The 14,185-nt window shown below is 39.2% G+C and overlaps 1 protein-coding gene across 1 annotated transcript in view; it reads left to right on the plus strand.

Moving 5' to 3' along the window:
- Positions 1-14,185, plus strand: part of L2HGDH (L-2-hydroxyglutarate dehydrogenase) — a 40,796-nt gene that overhangs the window by 18,026 nt on the left and 8,585 nt on the right. Inside the window, exons 5-9 of the mRNA XM_082735172.1 lie at positions 119-281; positions 2,166-2,200; positions 8,887-9,054; positions 9,983-10,140; positions 11,428-11,559. Coding sequence (XP_082591298.1) covers positions 119-281; positions 2,166-2,200; positions 8,887-9,054; positions 9,983-10,140; positions 11,428-11,559 — 656 coding nt within the window. The remainder of the gene's footprint in view (positions 1-118; positions 282-2,165; positions 2,201-8,886; positions 9,055-9,982; positions 10,141-11,427; positions 11,560-14,185) is intronic.

Genomic DNA, 14,185 nt, shown 5'->3' on the forward strand with positions numbered 1-14,185 from the left:
AATATTATCCATCAAAATTAACAGTAAAAAAATTCAGTCCCAAATAAAATTTATTGAACAACCTATCCTCAATTATTTTTAATTGTATGATCTTGACTCTTTCATAATCCTGTCTCAGGGTCTAATGGCTATTGATTGCCCATACACTGGCATTGTGGACTATCGGCAGGTGGCTTTGTCATTTGCCCAGGATTTCCAAGAAGCAGGTGGCGTTGTCATGACCAGTTTTGAAGTAAAAGATATTGAAATGGCTAAAGAAAGTCCTTCAGGAAGTAAAAATGGTAAGCCATCCTTGTCCTTACTTTTGCATACTTGTATTGATTTCTTTCTTTCTTTCTTTCTTTTTTTAAGATTCTATTTATTTATTTGACAGAGAGAGCACAAGCAGAGGGTGCTGGAGGCAGAGGGAGAGGGAGAAGCAGACTTTCTGCCGAGCAAGGAGACCAGTGCGGGGCTTGATCCCAGGACACTGGGATCATGACCTGAGCCCAAGGCAGATGCTCAACTGACCGAGCCACCCAGGCGCCCCATTTGTATTGACTTCTAAACCAACTATTTTTGTCTGGGGTGGTATTGGTGGGAGGGCCACCAGGAGCTAGGCTAAAGTGAGGTGCAGAGCTGGATGCAGGTGCAGAAGGGATGAGTCTGAGATTGGATATGGGAGAATTGGGGCTTTTGGTGAGTCTTATGCTGGTAGAACTTGGCACTGATTGGACACTACTGACTGGCGCTAAAACCTGAACTGCCAACTGTTAATGGAAAACTAGCCTCAACACCCTTGCTTATTTTGTAGATAATAGTCAGAATCCCTTTGGGATGCTTATTAAAAATGCAGGTTTCAGGGAGCCTGGCTGGCTTAGTCAGGAGAACATAGGACTCTTGATCTTGGGGGTGTGGGCTCAGGCCCCACATGGGGTGTAGAGATTACTTAAAAATAAAATCTTTAAAAAAAAATGCAGATTTTAACATCACCCAGTCTTACTGAATCAGACTGTCTGTAAACAGGGTATGACAGCCATTTTGAACTCTCCCCCACCCCCACCATTGTAGACAACTTAGAATTTGTTTTGTTTTGCTTCGTTTTGTGAGTAATTTTTTTTTAAACCAAATGAATTGGTTTGTAACCTTGAATTTTTTTTGACATTTTTGCTATTGGGAAATTTGAAGGAGAAAAAGCAGAGTGCTCAGTTGCTCATTTCTTCCTTAACTGTTTTTTTTTTTTTTAAAGATTTCATTTATTTATTTGACAGATGGAGATCACAAGTAGGCAGAGAAGGAGGTAGAGAGAGAGAGAGTGAAGCAGGCTCCCTGCTGAGCAGAGAGCCCGATGCGGCGCTCTATCCCAGGACCCTGGGATCATGACATGAGCCGAAGCAGAGGCTTTAACCCACTGAGCCACCCAGGTGCCCCCCTTAACTGGTTTTTAAGGAGATTTGGGCTGTTTGAATCATTCTCCTAGTGTCCTTCTAAATATGATCTGATAAGCAAGATTGTTAAATAATTAAGATTGGCATAGGTAGATAACATAAAATCAAAATGAGGATCTAAGCAGATCATAGTCTTTACCTGATGTTTATATGCTTTTTAAGACTTTGAGATCCCATGTACCTCATTGGGAACTAATTTTATAAATAGTTTATTATTGGAATTTTTTGTATTGTGATAACTCTAGCTTCTCTCTGCATCCTAGAATCTGCAAACACTCAGCTTACAACACTTACACAAAAAGCACTCATTAGCCCATTGCAATAATACATACTAATTGATGATCAGTGTTGCACAGTGGCAGTATTATAGACAATGAGGTTTATCTGAGGTGTGATTATTGCTAATTAATTAATGATCATCTATCTATTTTACCTCTTGGTTTGTAGGATTACAGTTCAGAGAAAAGCTGGGATTCACTATGTTGAATCTGAGTTGGGGAATGGTCTATAAACATAGATTAAATGAATTAAAACAAGTTTAAAAATAGGCCAGAGTTTTATATATTATCAAATATGAAGTAGTTTAATCTTACTACTTCATAAAAAGCTTTAGAATGAAAAGTGGGAGGCACTCATGGTTACAAAAGAAGAAAATGATTTAAATTTGTTACTAATATAATATTTCAAAAATGTAGGTCTTTTACTAAAAATAAATCTTTCACCAATTTTTTTTTTCAGGGATGAAATATCCAATTGTTATAAGGAACCCAAAGGTAAAGATTCTTAAACAACACTACTTACATCTACTTTATCTACTTTCATCCCTTCTCTTCCCTTAAAAAATTGAATTAATCACAGTGCTGTCTTCTATGTCCTTGGATGAATTTTGTCGAATGTAGAAGTTATTCTGATATAAATTCTTTTTTTTTTTTTTAAGATTTTATTTATTTATTTGACAGAGAGAGAGAAAGGGAGAGAGGGAAAACAAGCAGAGGGAGTGGGAGAGGGAGAAGCAGGTTTCCCTCTGAGGAGGGAGTGTGATGTGGGACTCGATCCCAGGTCCCAGGACCCGGGGATCATGACTTGAGCCAAAGGCAGACACTTAACAACTGAGCCACCCAGGCGCCCCTAAGATAAATTTTTTGAGAGTGGTTTAAAAGCTTGCTTTTTAAGAAGGGTTTCAACTTGGAGTTGTCTTCACAAAGTGATTATGCCAGCAAAGAATAGGATTATAAGCACTTGGAGTATTTAAGGCAAAACTAATAAATATTTTATTGCTCCATCTACTTACCTGCATTAACTTATTCACTCTCTACCAGTTAGAGGACTTGGTGGAGGGAAGAGTGCTCAGAGGGAAATGAACTGTTTTCCTTTATCTGCATGTAGTCTAAAACAAGAGCTATTGAATGGCATAAAAGCATTGCATTTGCTATATATTCTCCGAGAGATCAGAGTTCAGTCATGTGAGTAGAGTCATTAATGAGGGTTGTAGGTCTTACGTAATTGTGAAGGGATCTGGGGAAGCACAGGTTCAGAAGGCGAATTGGTAGATCAGAGGCATCTCGAGCCAGTCTGTGAAGCCAAGTGTTTCCAACTACTAAAGTGGGATTGCACATGGGAAGCTCATGAAGCATCCTGGGGAGCTCTTGCCTCTCAACCAAGTAGTGATAGAGGGCAGCACTTAGTCAGTAGTATCAGTAGTTGGGAAGCAGAGTTAGATGTGGGGCTATAATTCACTTAGCAGTGGGTTTTTGTCACCACATTGGACTGAAATGACCTTCAGACAATAATGGCTGGGACTTTACTTCTGCCTGCCCAATCATATGCAATTCCTGTTCTGGTCAGCTTTAACTTGGAACCATTACAAGGAAGGGGATTTTATCAGTTATTGTTCCCAGCTTAACCAGGTTGACACCCACAGTCCATCCCCTTTCAACTTGGCATCCATTTACACCTCTTATGACCACATTTAACGGCCAAATACAGTTGGTAGTAAAATTATGATTCCACCTACAAGGTGCACCTATCTTTTATAGAACTGAAAACATGCTAACTCCAAAACAGATATGAAGTCTACTCAATCCATCTTTGGGTAATGTTCATTTCTTTTTAGCTGAGTCACATTCCCTCTTTGAAATCCTTTAACTTTAATACTGAGATGTAAGGTTACCCACTATTTAAATGTATTAGATCAGTAACTCTCAACTGGAGGTGATTTTGCCACCCAGGAGATATTCAGCAATATCTGGAGACATTTTTGGTTGTCATAATTGATGGAGGGGGTCAACGCTACTGTCTTTTAGTGGGTGGAGGCCAGGGATGCTGGATGTGAGGGATAGGCCCCCACAACAAAGAGGTATCTGGCCCCAAATGTCAATGGCACTGAGATTGAGAAGCCCGCCCCATGTTAGATAATGGAGATAATGGAGTCTTCTTGTTTACCGTAAAACACAGACTGGGTGGCTTAGAGAGCAGAAATTTATTTTCTCACAGTTCTGGAGGCTAGAAGTCTAAGATCAAGGCGGTTTGGTTTCTGGTGAGATCTCTCTTGTTGGCTTGTAGATGATCGCCTTCTTGCTGTGTCCTCACTTGGCCTCTCCTCTCTGTGTGCACATTTGCAGAGAGAGCAGTCTCTAGTATCTTACTCTTATAAGCTCACCAATCCTATCAGACAGATTAGATGACCTCATATAATCTTAACTACCCCCAAGACTCTGTCTCCAAATATAGTCACCTTAGGAGCAGGGACTTCAACGTATGCACTTATGGGAGGTGGACACAATTCAGTCCATAACAGTGAGGATCACTCAGGAATGATAACTCAAACTTTCACTTCTAAAGTGTTGGTGTCATTAGTAGCCCTGCCTATTTTGGGTTGTGATGGTTTCCATTAACTTTTATATCTATCAATGCTAAAAGATATCCCCAGGAGATACATATTTAGGACATAGTTCTCTTCATCATCCCTAAGTTCTCTGTATGGTAACAACTCGAATTCTCCGTGAGATTCATTTCCAGTTTCCCCATTCAGTACAGTAATCCTCTCTACCTGTTGATTCACTGGCACAAAGAACCCAAAGCAGTCAGGTATGGCAATATCAATTTACAGGTTAATGGAACCATTTTTTATTCTCTCATGGAAGCATTTCTCCCTTGGGAATCAAGATTTCTAAACATCAGAGCTCAAAATTCTGGGGACAGAAAACAAAAATTTCACTAGTGGGTTATTGTAATAGTAAGGAGCTGTTTCCATTTCTTCCATTTCTACCTCTTGATTTCCAAACCTGTGAATCCTGGCTCTTGGTGAAGCAACACCGTATATTAATCATATAGAGTATCCTGGAAGACATTGCCCGAGCCCTGCAAGGTGTTGCCAGCCAGCTAGTTCTGTTTTGAATCTTCAAAAACCCATTCTGCTTTCTGTCACCTAGCAGGTTAAGGACGATGGAGAAAATGGTCAGATCAGTGATTTCCACAAGAAAGAACTTACTGTTATACTTCATTTGTTGTAAAATAAGTCATCCTGTAGGTTCACAGATGGTTTCCTCAGAAGCATTGTAGTCAGGGAAGACTGATCTATATCCAGGACAAGTATCTATTTCAGTGAGGACTAAGTGCTGGCTTTTTTTTTTTTTTTTTTTTTTTTTTTGATTGAAGTGGTCCAGGGACCATCTCAGTGGCTCTATCGATCTCTGCTGTTGGTGGATTGAACATTGAGCAGTGGCTATAGGCCGATCAGCCTTGGGGAGTAAGTCCGTGTTGCTGACTGCATGCATCACTTCCATCCTTATTGCTATGACTGTTTAGCTCATGAAGCTATTGAGGAAGGATGGGGGTGCCTGGGGAAAGAGGCTAGTTACCATCCATCGAGTAGGTCATCTTGTCTACTGATGATCAAAATCTTCATCTGCCATGGTTACTCTCAGTGAGGATACACATAGAACTCCAGTATCTTTACTCTCTGAGCCTGTTTGGAGAGGTCCATTTGCATACCTTTCTTCCAGAGCTCCATTTCCTAAACAACCAGCCATAGGATTAGTTATTGCACATGAAACTGTATAGATCCATACCTCTATCCAGGTTTCCTTCTAGGTGAGAGAAACAACAGGTATGGTGTTCAAAGTTCTGCCCACTGGGAAGATTTCCCTGCACCATAGCCCTTCAGGTCACTCCTGAGTGGGGCTCTGGTTTGTAGCTGTTAACTTTCAAGTGCAAGGATGTTGTGCAAAAACATTTGTAAACTAGGCCTGGATTTTTCCTTCCTTGGTCAGCTGATCATAGAGAACTTTCCATAGGGCCACATGGGCAACTTGAAAAGGAGGAAGTAATTTAGCAGGACCAGGGGTCATGGGAATTAGAGCCACCCCCCTCTGTAACTTATGTGTGCCTGCAGGACCTGTACATCCCTGATCTTGTATATTCTGCTACCCCGTGATGACAGAGTACTGCTGTACACACCCAATTTTGTGGCTTGGTGAGTCAGACAATATACAGTTAATAATGAATTGTTCACGTGGTAACTTAGTGATCTGTGGTCAAGTGTTGAGTCAAAGCCAGAAGCACTTTCTCAAAGGGAAGACAGTTATCTGCAGAGGATGGTATAACTTTCTTCCAAAATCCTAAAGTTCTGTGTTGTGATTTGCCTATAGGGACCTACCAAAGTCTCCATAAAACATTGCTGTCTGCCACAGACACCCTGATTACCATCAGATCTGGGTCATGTGGCTCAAGTGACTGACAGAGCATCCAGGATCTCCATTCAAAGAAGGATTAAAAGTGTGTTTTTGCTCCTGCCCTCATTGAAGGGCTATTTTCACTAAAGTATGGCATCATGTGATGAAATATATGCAGGGGGCTCTGGGATACCAGTGAATATGTATTTCACCCACAGTTACTATAGCTGTTGTCTTTTACTTTGGCATTTACCTTTAGTATAGTTAAATATAATTAAATATTTTTAAATTTATATATTTTTTAAAATATTTTATTTACTTGAGAGAGAGAGAGATAGAGAGAGATATCATGAGCAGGAAGAAGTGGAGGCAAGGGGAAAGCAGACTCCCTGCTGACCAGGGAGCCCGATGTGGGACTTGATTCCAGGACCCCGAGATCATGACCTGAGTAGAAGGCAGGCACTTAACCGACTGAGTCACCCAGGCACCCAAACATTTTTTATATAATTAAAAATTTGAGTCAACTTACTAAGTTGAATGTCTATGCTTCTGTGAGAGGTTAAAAGAGGTTAAATTAAGAATAAATTTTGGGGGGTGCCTGGGTGGCTCAGTGGATTAAGCCTCTGCCTTTGGCTCAGGTCATGATCTCAGGGTCCTGGGATCGAGCCCTGCATCAGGCTCTCTGCTTAGAAAGGGAGCCTGCTTCCGCCTTCCCCTCTGCCTGCCTCTCTGCCTACTTGTGATCTCTCTCTCTCTCTGTCAAATAAATAAATATTTTTTAAAAAAAAGGAATAAATTTTGGGGGGTGCCTTGGTGGCTTAGTCGGTTAAGTGTCCGACTCTTGATTTTAGCTCAGGTCATGATCTCAGGGTTGTGAGATCAAGCCCTGCATAGGCTCTGTGCTGGGCATGGAGCCTGCTTAAGATTCTCCCTCTTCCCTTTCCCTCTGCCCCTCCACCTCCTGGATTTCTTAAATAAATAAATAAATAAATCGGGGGTTGGGGGAGGATTTGCTAACTAAAGATTTATATTTTATATATGGGTGAAAAGTCTGTTTTACTTCTGAAATAGCTGTAGAGATGCATAGTTTATTTTTTAAAAGAAATTTTTGTTTGAACAAATGTATCATTCAGTGTTTACCTAAATTTTGATTTGGGATGTGAAATTAAAGTATTACTGATTTTAACTCTTATTTCATGTTTAGCATAAAATTATTTCAGGGACCTATGAAAGTTTTTAGTCATTTCTTTCTTTGGAACTGTTCCCTGATTTTTTTTTTTAAGATTTTATTTTTTTTATTTGAGAGAGAGACTGAGAGAGAGCATGAGAAGGGAGGAGGTCAGAGGGAGAAGCAGACTCCCCATGGAGCAGAGAGCCTGATGCGGGACTTGATGCCAGGACTCTGGGATCATGCCCTGAGCTGAAGGCAGTTGCTTAACCAACTGAGCCACCCAGGCACCCTGTTCCCTGATTTTTAAAAGAGAACTTGTAGGTTGTTGCATTCTACAAATTCTCTTATCTTTGCATTTATCATAAGTCTTATTTACATTTTATGTTCCAAGAACAAAAGAACTGCTGACCTTTCAAGTAGGAACTAGTAGATTTATATCACATAAAAATATTTCTTGTACTTCCGGTATACCTCTAGATGAACAGGAAAGATATTAACCTATTTAGAAGAAAGCATTTTTTTGTTTCTGTTGATATATCTCTTTTGACTTCAAGGGTCCTAAAACTGTCATGGGTTAGCCTAGCTAATTTGAATTCTCTATGAAAAAGTTTCATTTGACTTTTTCAGAAGTGTGAGTTGTAGAACTTGAAAAGAGGCTTACCTTTGTAGCTAGCTAGGCAAAATGTGATGTAAAGATAGAATAAGTCTGAATCAGTAAGAGCTGGAAGGAAAAACTGTCAAGACAGGTAACTCTGAGGCTCCAGAAACAGGTTTTCTGAGAAAGAAGTCTGGGGACAAGAAATTGCCTAGAGCAAGGAGGTGCTAATTGTTTATTCTCTAAGAATTAAAGAGGTGGGAATTAAAATGTGGTAGGGAATTGGGGTTAAATGAAATCATTTAAGAAATAGGGTGACAAATTGGCTAATGCTGGCAGAGTAGAGCAACAAATATGCAGATGATCACAAAATAAAATTTATGGGAAATTATAGCAGCCTAAGATTAGTAATCTCCTTAACTATAGTGTGTGTTCTCAGTAATGTGAATTGAAAGGATGAGATTTCAAAACTAGCCTCAGTTTGCAAAGTATATATTGATCAGGAAAGAGAAATTCGTTGGTGGGTTGGAATTGAGCAAGGTTATTGAGTGTGAAGCAATCTGAGAGTAAGAGGGCAGTTACTCATAGATAAGATGAGAAATCTGAAATACAGACAAGGCCATATTGGTGGGAGCCATCCATTTAAATGAAGTTTGCTTCTTTTTACAATAGTTACATTTCATGGTAGGTCTTAGTAAAATAGGGGTGTGTGTTTGTCTAACTTAAGTATCCTCACAAGCTCAATGATTTTACCTCTAAATAAAAAATTCAAGGTGATATCTTCTTACGTGCTAGTACCATAAGTTTCTAGCTGCTATCTAAATGCAGAAGAACTTATTTTGCTGATACTTGTACTTAATTCCCTCTTTTAAAAGAAATAAAAAGAAAAAAAGTCAATTTTTATACCCTATCTTTCCTATCATCTCTTTTCCCCCCTTGACCTATTCTCCTCTCTACTTCCTACTCTATTTTCTATTTTTCTATTTTCTCTACTTCCTACTTTATTTTCTTTTGCACTAGGGAGAGGAAGTTCAGTGTCAGTATGTTGTGACATGTGCAGGACTTTACTCGGACCGTATTTCAGAGTTGAGTGGTTGTAATCCTGATCCTCAAATTGTACCATTCCGGGGAGATTACCTGCTCTTGAAGCCAGAAAAATGCTATCTTGTAAAAGGAAATATTTATCCGGTAGGTAATGATGCTTCTGCCTCCTCACCCTTCCCCATATGGTTGTGGGCAAAAAGGGAATGAAACAAAAACTTATACTTGGGTCAGAAGTTAAGGGTTGTCTTGAAGTGCTTTTTGGAAAAGCATTTTACCTATTTCTCTTGTCATTAAATCCCTAAATCTTTATTCTGAAATCATGGTTATGAAATTGTAATTAAGTGCCTACAAGTGCATGTCTAGAAAGCAGAGTGTATAATGGGAGGGACTATCAAGAAAGAACCCAATTCTTCCCCCTCTCTGGTGGAAGGAGCACTCATAAGAGAACTTTCCTTTACAGCATGCCCAGATACCCAGCTGATTTTCTCAATTCCGTACTGATAGGTGCAGAAAAGGAGATGTGGCCGCTCTGTAGTTTCATGGTATAGCCAGAGCGATTTACGTGAAGAATTTATTCTTCTCTCTGAAACTACTAAGTTGAACCAGATGAAATTGCTGCTATTGAGCTATTTAATGTTTTTTGATGGTGCCAAAACATACATTTCATCTGCTTCAATCTAATGCATTTCCACTTTCTAAAAGCCTATACTATAAATGAGTGTTTTTTTTTTACTGGTAGCTCTGATTTTACTTGCCAGCCACATAGATTGTGGCTGAGGGGCTGGGGAGCGGGGCATAACCTGAACTAGGACAGTTCTCTCTCTCTTTTTTTTTTAATCCAGAAAGAGGAACACATGGGACAGTGTATATTGATGTCAATAGCATCACTGTTTCCTGTGTGACATTTCTAGGCAGAAGCATGTAAATATAGGAAGGAATATCTGAGTAACAGATCAAAAGTAATGCAACTAAAATACATCAGAAGACAGTGTTTTATATTATCAGATTAGTGCTTGCATGTATAATAGAATGTAATATGAAATGATAACTCTTTGACATATTAAATCCATAGGTCCCAGATAGCCGGTTTCCTTTCCTAGGAGTTCACTTCACACCTAGGATGGACGGCACTATTTGGCTAGGGCCCAATGCGGTTCTTGCCTTTAAACGAGAAGGCTATAAACCCTTTGACTTCAGTGCCAGAGATGTTATGGATGTAATTATCAAGAGGTAACTTTATTTACATGACAAAAAATATTTTATATGCTTATATTTTTAATGTGGGAAATTTTATCTTTCTTGATATTCCATTGTGTAAATCCTCATATTTGTGATTGTATATTGATTTTTTTATTAATCCAGATTAAGAGCTTTGTGGAATAAACACAAGGTTTAACTACGTCATGAAATTTCGGGGGCACCTGGGTGGCTCAAATGGTTAAGCATCTGCCTTCAGATCAGATCATGATCCCATGATCTCAGGGACCTGGGGTGGAGTCTTGTCATGTTCCCTGCTCAGGGATGAGCCTGCTTCTTCCTTTCCCTCTGCCATTCCCTCCGCTTGTGCTCTCTGGCTCTTGATCTGTCTGTCTCGATCTGTTGATAAGATCTTTTTAAAAAGAGAAACAGAAAAAAAAAAGAAAATTCTCATGAGCCAGGGTAGTGTCTTGTTCAGAAAGAACAAGATCAAGAGACAAACACATATCTGACAATCCAAATCTTGTTTGGCTAATCTTCTAGTTGAGTTTGAAAAAAAAAAGTTTCTTTCAAAATCAGTAGGTGGCTTACTTTGATAAGATCATTTCAAGTCAGTCACCATTATTTTGAAAACCACTGGAGAAATTGCTGATAACAAAGTTGTTTCCTTTCATGGAAAACTAACAATAAATTGTGTTGACCTAGATAGCAGATTCTTTATTATTGTAAGAAATAACTCAGTGAGGTATTTTGTTTGGTCCTTTTAAGAGTGTTGCACTCTAGAGGTTTTCACATCAAAATCATTAGAAAGCTTGTTAAGCTGTACTTGAGTTTCACCCTTCACTGATTCTGAAACAGAGATTTTAGGATGGGGCTTCCTAGCATGTGTGCATATAAAAACACATATATGTACACACAGGCTCCGTAGAGTCCTGCTTGAGGACCTGGAGTATCTTACCTCTGGCTGACTAAAGAAAAGTAGGTAATCCATTTGCTTTATGACTCTGACTTAAAGATCTGTTAATGCCTTTTAGGTGTGATTTTGAAAGCGTGTAACATTTGCATTAGAAAACCTTGATGTTGGCAGATATTATAGAATTCCAGTTTGAAACCATTCCTAGGAATTTAAGTTTGGAAGGTATTCCTTTGATGAAGTTTCCTTCTTCAAGTAAATCAAAAGTTGATTTACTTTTAATATATGGGTTTTTTTTTCTGATTTTGCCTATATTTTTGTGATGCCACCTCCCCAAATCTCATAGTTGTAAAGATGTTTCATAGTAATAAAGAATTCCTTTCTCCCATAAAATTTTTTTCTTTCAGTGGCTTGATTAAATTGGTGTTCCAGAATTTTTCCTATGGAGTCAATGAAATGTATAAAGCCTGTTTTCTCAGTGCAACAGTGAAGCACCTTCAAAAGTTTATCCCTGAAATTACTACCAGTGATATACTGAGGTAAGGAAAAGCTGTAAGGATTGCAAATGTGGTCATGACCAAGGTGACCTTGGGAGGTGGTTCTGACTTGGTGACTCATAAGCACCCTTGCAGAGTCCGCGTGCCCACGTGTGCCCTCTCTTTTCCAGCAAGCTGTTGAGTTGTTGCAGTGCAGGCATCTGACCATGCTGTATCCTGGCCCTTAGTGCCTGAGCTACGTGCGTTTACAGTTTTCTGACCAACTTACAGCATTATACTGAACTGTCCACCGCAGCTGTATTGTGATGCCACCTTAACCTTCATGTCTAGCTGTTACTCATGATAAAAACATCTTGCCTGAAATTTTTTAATCTCCCTGGCTACTCACTCTTGTCATTGCAAAGCCTTTTGGTTTTAATTCTGTGTAAGATCACTGATCATCATGTTACCTAGGTAAGAAACACAGAAAATATTACATTTTGATTGCTTTTTACAACCTTTTAGACATACTTCTATACGTGATGTCTTCCTTTCTCCCTTTTTTGTTCTTTCTTGGATCCTGCTCCACTCAGGAATTGTACTTGCAGGCCAGAAGTGGGAAGTAGTGTGGTAACAGCCAATCTGAGTCCTAGTACTGCAGGGGTGTGTGGACAAGGAAGAATAACTCAAGAAGGAAGGATAACTTTTTTTCTCAAGGATAAAAGGCTTTCTGGACTTAAGCTGTACATTGTCCTAAATACCACCCAAGCGTATTTTCTTTTTCTGTTTGGTGATATTTTAGGGTGTTCATCATTTTCCCTGACCAAGCTATTGTTAGGCCTAATCAGCAATGTACTTTGAAGTACTCTCCGTCCATGAATCCATCCCTCCATGAATCTCTGGGGCACTGAGTGTCTGTCTTCTCAATAACAGCTGCTGAACTTGCCTGGAAAGAGAGCAGTAATCATGTCAGCTGTCTCCCCTAGGGGAGTTGAGCGTCATGGTCTAAATCTGACTCTTAAGGTATCATTCTCAGACCAGCCTCTTTGAATCCTTAGAAGAACTATTAAAACCCAGCTAATGTTTTTACTCATATCTCTCTCACTCCTTCTACTCACCTCCTGAAATTGAAGGGATAAAAAGATCTAGGCTTTCTTTTCTTTCACTCACCTATAAATAAAGGCTTGTGTGTTTTCAGTGGTCTGCTTTAGCAGTCTTCTTCTGTTTTATATCTGAAAATAGAGTGGTCAAATCTGGTCTCTTTTACTGCTATTAATATTCCTTAAAAAACACAATAGGTGGGGTATCTGGGTAGCTTAGTTGGTTAAACATCTACCTTCAGCTCAGGTCACACTCACAGGGTCCTGGGATTGAGTCCTGTATTGTGCTTTCTTCTCAGCAGTGAGTCTGCTTCTCCATCTGCCCCTCTTCCCACTCATTTTCTTAACTCACTCTCTGTCTCTCAAATAAATAAATAAAATTAAAAAACAAAAACAAAAAGGTCCACAATAGGTGGACATAGTGAATTCTGTATATGAACAGTTGCAGTGAATTCACCACCCATATTCTATTACCACCCTTTCATAGACGCCTGGGGAAAACTCTTTAGACCAGTAGATTTTATGTTGTAGAATTGGGTTTTGTTGAGTATTCCTTGTATCTGGACGTAAGAATGTGAATTTCATTTTCCAGATTCATTAGCATGTAGTAGAAAAGGGCACACAGCTCTGTAGACAGGTACATTTAGGGATAAATTCAACCTGATCAGAGGATTTTTCTTTGGAGACAGAGAAGCTGGACACATTCAGCGATTCCATACACTCCTTCTCTTGATTCTTGTAGCTATTAAAAGAAGGAAATTATCAGTAGCAAAAAGGAATTTATAGAAAATATGTTTGATATCATTTATATCAGTTTGAACAATACCATATATAGTTTATGGCTTATATAGTTTATGTGAAAATAGTAACAAGCATGGAAGTAATAAGCATCTAATTCGAGAGAGTGGTTACCTTTGGGGAGAGAAGGGGATGGGATCAGAGTTCCATAAGTGGCTTCTGTCATATCTATGAGCTTGCTTTCTTTCTTTTTAATTTAAAAAAATATATTTTATTTATTTATTTAACAGACAGAGACCACAAGTAGGCAGAGAGGCAGGCAGAGAGAGGAGGAAGCAGGCGCCCTGCCAAGCAGACAGCCGGATGCGGAGCTCGATACCAGGACCCTGGGACCATGACCTGAGCCGAAGGCAGAGGCTTTAACCCATTGAGTCACCCAGGCGCCCCTTATGAGCTTTATTTCTTAAGCTGTTTGGTAAAAAAGAAAAAGAGAAAGAAAGAAAGAAATAGGTGTTTATTATGTTATTCTCTGTACCTTGTTATATGCCTGCAATATTAAATAATAATAATAAAATAAGATCAGTTGACTTTCCCACATTTTGAAAATCAAGTCCTGCCTGTCTTGCAGCTCAATGCAGTAAAACCATAAGTGTTCTATCATTAATTTTGAGGAGAAGCATATTAAGCAGTTTTAGATAGTCAAAAGAACTAAAGCTACACTGTCAGTAGGATATTTAGGTTAAGAGTGTATCCTTAAATTGCCACTGAAGGGCATCCAGCTTGACTTCCTACTGCTTAGCCAGAACTTTTGGGGCAATAATTTACTGATGAACATTGGATTAGAATGTAAA

Source organism: Mustela nivalis, assembly GCF_964662115.1.
Source record: "Mustela nivalis genome assembly, chromosome: 6".
NCBI lineage: Eukaryota > Metazoa > Chordata > Mammalia > Carnivora > Mustelidae > Mustela > Mustela nivalis.